The sequence below is a fragment of the Micropterus salmoides genome, unplaced genomic scaffold (assembly GCF_014851395.1).
Source record: "Micropterus salmoides isolate LMB-PRFRI ecotype aquatic unplaced genomic scaffold, ASM1485139v1 Ms_hic_scaffold_1, whole genome shotgun sequence".
Lineage (NCBI taxonomy): Eukaryota > Metazoa > Chordata > Actinopteri > Centrarchiformes > Centrarchidae > Micropterus > Micropterus salmoides.
In genome coordinates, this window is record NW_024040040.1 from 56,355,427 (window position 1) to 56,362,084 (window position 6,658).

Consider the following 6,658-nt stretch of genomic DNA (forward strand, 5'->3'; position numbering starts at 1 on the left):
GTTAAAACTAGCTGTACATAAAGAAGTAAAAACTAGCTGCAAAGTAGTAAAAACTAGCTGTATGGTAGTTAAAACTAGCTGTACATAAAGTAGTAAAAACTAGCTGTATATAAAGTAGGTTTACACAATCTACCTGTACATAAAGTGGTTAAAACTAGCTGTACATAAAGTAGTAAAAACTAGCTGTATATAAAGTAGGTTTACACAATCTGGCTGTACAAAAAGTAGTAAAAAGTAGATTTACATAATCTAGCTGTACATAAAGTAGTAAAAAGTAGGTAGTAAAAACTAGTTGTACATAAAGAAGTAAAAACTAGCTGTACATAAAGTAGTAAAAACTAGCTGTATATAAAGTAGTAAAAACTAGCTGTATATAAAGTAGTAAAAAGTAGGTAGTAAAAACTAGTTGTACATAAAGAAGTAAAAAGTAGCTGTACATAAAGAAGTAAAAACTAGCTGTATGTAAAGTAGTAAAAAGTAGCTGTAAGGTGGTTAAAACTAGCTGTACATAAAGAAGTAAAAACGAGCTGTACATAAAGAAGTAAAAATTAGCTGTATATAAAGTAGTAAAAAGTACCTGTAAGGTGGTTAAAACTAGCTGTACATAAAGAAGTAAAAACGAGCTGTACATAAAAACTAGCTGTATATAAGTAGTAAAAAGTAGCTGTATATAAAGTAGTAAAAAGTAGGTAGTAAAAACTAGTTGTACATAAAGAAGTAAAAACTAGCTGTACATAAAGAAGTAAAAAGTAGCTGTATATAAAGTAGTAAAAAGTAGCTGTATATAAAGTAGTAAAAAGTAGGTAGTAAAAACTAGCTGTACATAAAGAAGTAAAAAGTAGCTGTACATAAAGAAGTAAAAAGTAGCTGTATATAAAGTAGTAAAAAGTAGCTGTAAGGTGGTTAAAACTAGTTGTACATAAAGAAGTAAAAACTAGCTGTACATAAAGAAGTAAAAACTAGCTGTATATAAAGTAGTAAAAAGTAGCTGTATATAAGTAGTAAAAAGTAGGTAGTAAAAACTAGCTGTACATAAAGAAGTAAAAACTAGCTGTACATAAAGAAGTAAAAAGTAGCTGTATATAAAGTAGTAAAAAGTAGCTGTATATAAAGTAGTAAAAAGTAGGTAGTAAAAACTAGCTGTACATAAAGTAGTAAAAACTAGCTGTATATAAAGTAGTAAAAAGTAGCTGTAAGGTGGTTAAAACTAGCTGTACATAAAGAAGTAAAAAGTAGCTGTACATAAAGAAGTAAAAAGTAGCTGTATATAAAGTAGTAAAAAGTAGCTGTATATAAAGTAGTAAAAAGTAGGTAGTAAAAACTAGCTGTACATAAAGAAGTAAAAACTAGCTGTATATAAAGTAGTAAAAAGTAGCTGTAAGGTGGTTAAAACTAGCTGTACATAAAGAAGTAAAAACTAGCTGTACATAAAGAAGTAAAAACTAGCTGTATATAAAGTAGTAAAAAGTAGCTGTACATAAAAACTAGCTGTACATAAAGAAGTAAAAACTAGCTGTATATAAAGTAGTAAAAAGTAGCTGTAAGGTGGTTAAAACTAGCTGTACATAAAGAAGTAAAAACTAGCTGTACATAAAGAAGTAAAAACGAGCTGTACATAAAAACTAGCTGTACATAAAGAAGTAAAAAGTAGCTGTACATAAAGTAGTAAAAACTAGCTGTATATAAAGTAGTAAAAACTAGCTGTACATAAAGAAGTAAAAAGTAGCTGTACATAAAAACTAGCTGTACATAAAGAAGTAAAAACTAGCTGTATATAAAGTAGTAAAAAGTAGCTGTAAGGTGGTTAAAACTAGCTGTACATAAAGTAGTAAAAACTAGCTGTACATAAAAACTAGCTGTACATAAAGAAGTAAAAACTAGCTGTACATAAAGAAGTAAAAACTAGCTGTATATAAAGTAGTAAAAAGTAGCTGTACATAAAGAAGTAAAAACTAGCTGTACATAAAAACTAGCTGTACATAAAAACTAGCTGTACATAAAGAAGTAAAAACTAGCTGTACATAAAGTAGTAAAAACTAGCTGTACATAAAAACTAGCTGTACATAAAGAAGTAAAAACTAGCTGTAAGGTAGTTAAAACGAGCTGTACATAAAGTAGTAAAAACTAGCTGTACATAAAGTAGTAAAAACTAGCTGTACATAAAGAAGTAAAAACTAGCTGTAAGGTAGTTAAAACGAGCTGTACATAAAGAAGTAAAAACTAGCTGTACATAAAGTAGTAAAAACGAGCTGTACATAAAAACTAGCTGTACATAAAAACTAGCTGTACATAAAGTAGTAAAAACTAGCTGTACATAAAGAAGTAAAAACTAGCTGTACATAAAGAAGTAAAAACTAGCTGTAAGGTAGTTAAAACGAGCTGTACATAAAGCAGTAAAAACTAGCTGTACATAAAGTAGTAAAAACTAGCTGTACATAAAGTAGTAAAAAGTAGCTGTAAGGTGGTTAAAACTAGCTGTACATAAAGAAGTAAAAACTAGCTGTAAGGTAGTTAAAACGAGCTGTACATAAAGTAGTAAAAACGAGCTGTACATAAAGTAGTAAAAACGAGCTGTACATAAAGTAGTAAAAACTAGCTGTAAGGTAGTTAAAACTAGCTGTACATAAAGTAGTAAAAACTAGCTGTATATAAAGTAGTAAAAACGAGCTGTACATAAAGTAGTAAAAACGAGCTGTACATAAAGTAGTAAAAACGAGCTGTACATAAAGTAGTAAAAACTAGCTGTAAGGTAGTTAAAACTAGCTGTACATAAAGTAGTAAAAACTAGCTGTATATAAAGTAGTAAAAACGAGCTGTATATAAAGTAGTAAAAACGAGCTGTACATAAAGTAGTAAAAACGAGCTGTAAGGTAGTTAAAACTAGCTGTACATAAAGTAGTAAAAACTAGCTGTATAAAGTAGTAAAAACGAGCTGTATATAAAGTAGTAAAAACGAGCTGTACATAAAGCAGTAAAAACGAGCTGTACATAAAGTAGTAAAAACTAGCTGTACATAAAGTAGTAAAAACTAGCTGTATATAAAGTAGTAAAAACTAGCTGTATATAAAGTAGTAAAAACGAGCTGTACATAAAGCAGTAAAAACGAGCTGTACATAAAGTAGTAAAAACGAGCTGTACATAAAGTAGTAAAAACTAGCTGTAAGGTAGTTAAAACTAGCTGTACATAAAGTAGTAAAAACTAGCTGTACATAAAGTAGTAAAAACGAGCTGTACATAAAGTAGTAAAAACGAGCTGTACATAAAGTAGTAAAAACTAGCTGTAAGGTAGTTAAAACTAGCTGTACATAAAGTAGTAAAAACGAGCTGTACATAAAGTAGTAAAAACGAGCTGTACATAAAGTAGTAAAAACTAGCTGTAAGGTAGTTAAAACTAGCTGTACATAAAGTAGTAAAAACTAGCTGTACATAAAGTAGTAAAAACGAGCTGTATATAAAGTAGTAAAAACGAGCTGTAAGGTAGTAAAAAAATAAATTTGAAAAACATGGCGGCGAACACCAGACACATTACGGTAATATGTCCGTCTCCGTCCAATACGGTACAACAGCGGAAAGAGGAAGTGAGGTCGGACAGAAGCCGCGGCTTTTCTGTTGTTTTGAAGACGAAGATGAAGTTCGTGCTGAAATGACGGAAAGTGGCGTTCAGGTGAGAAAATAAACACATTTATTTACATTTAGTAAAATGTCAGTTAGTCCCAGATTCAGTTTGACTCGTCTTACCTTCAGAGTCAAAGTCACTCCTGCGCATTAAATCAGCTTTTTAAAGCTAATTTAAAACCAGAGGTCAGTAACGCTGGATCCGTCTGTGCACAGTGCAGATAGAAACACACACAACACGTTGTTGCTTTGATAGTTTACTGGACCTTAATGGTTCAGAGATGCAAGACTGTACCTATTGGTATTCCTATAGGTGGGACAGTCTACACTCTGGAACAGTGTATTTACAGTAGGTGGGACAGTCTATACTCTGGAACAGTGAATTTACAGTAGGTGGGACAGTCTACACTCTGGAACAGTGTATTTACAGTAGGTGGGACAGTCTACACTCTGGAACATTGTATTTACAGTAGGTGGGACAGTCTACACTCTGGAACATTGTATTTACAGTAGGTGGGACAGTCTACACTCTGGAACAGTGTATTTACAGTAGGTGGGACAGTCTACACTCTGGAACATTGTATTTACAGTAGGTGGGACAGTCTACACTCTGGAACAGTGTATTTACAGTAGGTGGGACAGTCTACACTCTGGAACAGCAGATTGATTGGCGGTGTGTCTCTGCAGCTGTTTGCTCGTCTGGAGGCTCGTCGCTGTCTGAAGGACATCGAACCTCGTCTGTTTCCTGAAGATGGAGGACCCGACCATGGTGACTGAACACGCCCACTTCCTGTCAGCACATGTCACATGACATCAGTGATAAAAAATAAGACGTTATTGATGATGCATGTTAACAGTGTTTGACCAGCTGACCTGTGTTTGACTCAGGTGAGGTGGTGGAGCTCTATGGAACAGAGGGAACAGGTGAGTTCACTGCTCACAGGAGCTTTCTGCTGTCTTTGGTAAATGAGCGTGATATCGTTAAGCCGATAATAGTTTCTTCTAAATGCAGGATAAAAAGTGATGCACAGGCAGCTATCAGTCCGCCCACAGTGTACCCTCTGCTGTATTAAATGCCACGCGGTCGTTAGCGGCCGCTTTAGCAACATGTAAAACCACTTGTCCATCAAGAAATGTATGTGCGAGACGTCGTGAACAACCTCCAAAAACTGGAAGAGTAGTCTAGAACAGAGCGGTCGAATACTGAGCAGGTGACCTTACAGTGAAAGTAGAACAAAAACAGTAGAGCGCCAGTGTTCAGCAGACTGAAGCTTTCTACTCACAGGAAGTACTTTACTCACCTCTGACCTGGTTTGGACTTCCTGTCACTGGTGTGTGTCTCAGGTAAGACGGAGCTGCTCTACCACCTGCTGTGTCGCTGTGTGCTGCCGGTGGCGAGCGGCGGTCTGGAGGTGGACGTTGTGTTCGTGGACACAGACTACAGTCTGGACATGTTACGGCTGGTCAGCATCCTGGACAGCAGGCTGAACACAGGTACACACACACCAACGAAGAAGAAGCACCACAGTATAAAAATGTAGTTAATGTAAATGTTCTCTCTCTCTCTCTCTCTGTCCGTCCAGCTCGCTCCGGCTCGCCCTCGGCGGCCTCAGATGAGGCGGCTTTGCGTTCGTGTCTGTCTCGCCTGCTGGTCGTCCACTGCTCCTCCTCCTCCCAGCTCCTCCTCACCCTCCATTTCTTGGAGACCTCCTTGTCGTCACGGCCCGGCCTGGCGCTCCTCCTCATCGACAGCATCTCCGCTTTCTATTGGCTGGACCGATGTGAGGGTGGGGCCAGCGTCGCCAAGCAGGAAGAGAAGCTCAGCAAGTGTGCAGAGCTGCTAGGCCGACTGCTCAGGTAGCTATTCATCAGTTAGGAGGTTCTAGTTGGCAAGTAGTGGTCCATTAGGAGGTTTTTAGGAGGTTGGGTGTTTTTTGTGGTCAATGAGGAGGCTCTAGGGGTCATTAAGGAGGTTCTAGAGACCCTATGGGTGGTTTTTGTGGTCACTGAGGAGGCTCTAGGGGTCATTAAGGAGGTTCTAGAGACCCTATGGGTGGTTTTTGTGGTCAATGAGGAGGCTCTAGGGGACCTTTAGTTTTAGGGGTCGTTAATGTAGTTGGACGACGGTTCTTGTGGTTAATGAGGAAGATCTAGTTGTCCTGTAGGTGGTTCTACTGGTCCATTATGAAGTTCAAATGGTCATTGGGGCAGTTTAAGGGGTCCCATATGTGGTTCTAGTAATCACTGAGGAGGTTCTAGTAGCCAGTGAAGAGGTTCTGATGGCCACTAAGATGTTCTAGGGATCTCAGCTGGTTGAGCAGTTCTAGCTGTTATTGAGCTTGTTCTAGTCGATATTAAGGATGTTCTAGAGAATCTTTGTTGATGTTGTCACTGAGGTTCTGGTATGGGTTCTACCTTTACCAGCTTTGTTGGTTGGAACCGTCTCATGTGTGGCTCCTCCTCTCAGGGATTACAGAATCACTGTCTTCGCCACCTGCCACGCCATCAGGAGGAGCTTCAGTGGACCCTCCTCCTCCTCTGACCACGACCGGCCGTACCTCTGTCGCCCCTGGCAGCGGCTGGTGACCCATCGGCTGCTTTGCTCCAGGCAGGAGGCGGCAAACAACATGGCCGCTGCAGCAGGAAGCAGCGAGGAGCAGAGGAGATGGCAGGTCTTCACCATCCACTGCATCTCCTCCTCCTCCTCCTCCAGGACGAAGGCTTCCCGGAGCAGCTCCTTCCACGTGACAGATGGAGGAGTGGAGTTTATCTGACCTGTGTCCTCCAGACGGTCCCTGAGAAGCTGTCAACGACCCTGATGCTGCTGTTTTCATGTTCTTTTAAATGATAAAGTTCTTTATATGTTTGGGTTTCTGTATATTTGTCAATAAACGTTTGTTGGGAACCACGAGCTGTTGTTGTTGTTGTTCATGGCTCCTCACTCGCCCTGGTTCCTGCTCCGGCCCTGCTGCTCTTTACTCCACATGTTCAACAGATTTTAAACTAAAGTGTAGCGGCGTTTAAAGGACCCAGCGCTCGCTGC

At 38.6% G+C, this 6,658-nt stretch overlaps 1 protein-coding gene across 1 annotated transcript; it reads left to right on the top strand.

Moving 5' to 3' along the window:
• The first annotated feature begins 3,520 nt into the window (after positions 1 to 3,520).
• LOC119897577 (DNA repair protein XRCC2-like) lies at positions 3,521 to 6,526 on the top strand. Its single transcript, XM_038711384.1, has 6 exons — positions 3,521 to 3,664; positions 4,303 to 4,384; positions 4,504 to 4,539; positions 4,960 to 5,109; positions 5,199 to 5,472; positions 6,083 to 6,526. Exons 1-6 carry the CDS (start codon positions 3,536 to 3,538, stop codon positions 6,387 to 6,389), a joined length of 978 nt encoding a protein of 325 aa, XP_038567312.1. The 5' UTR covers positions 3,521 to 3,535; the 3' UTR covers positions 6,390 to 6,526.
• The last annotated feature ends 132 nt before the right edge of the window (positions 6,527 to 6,658 follow it).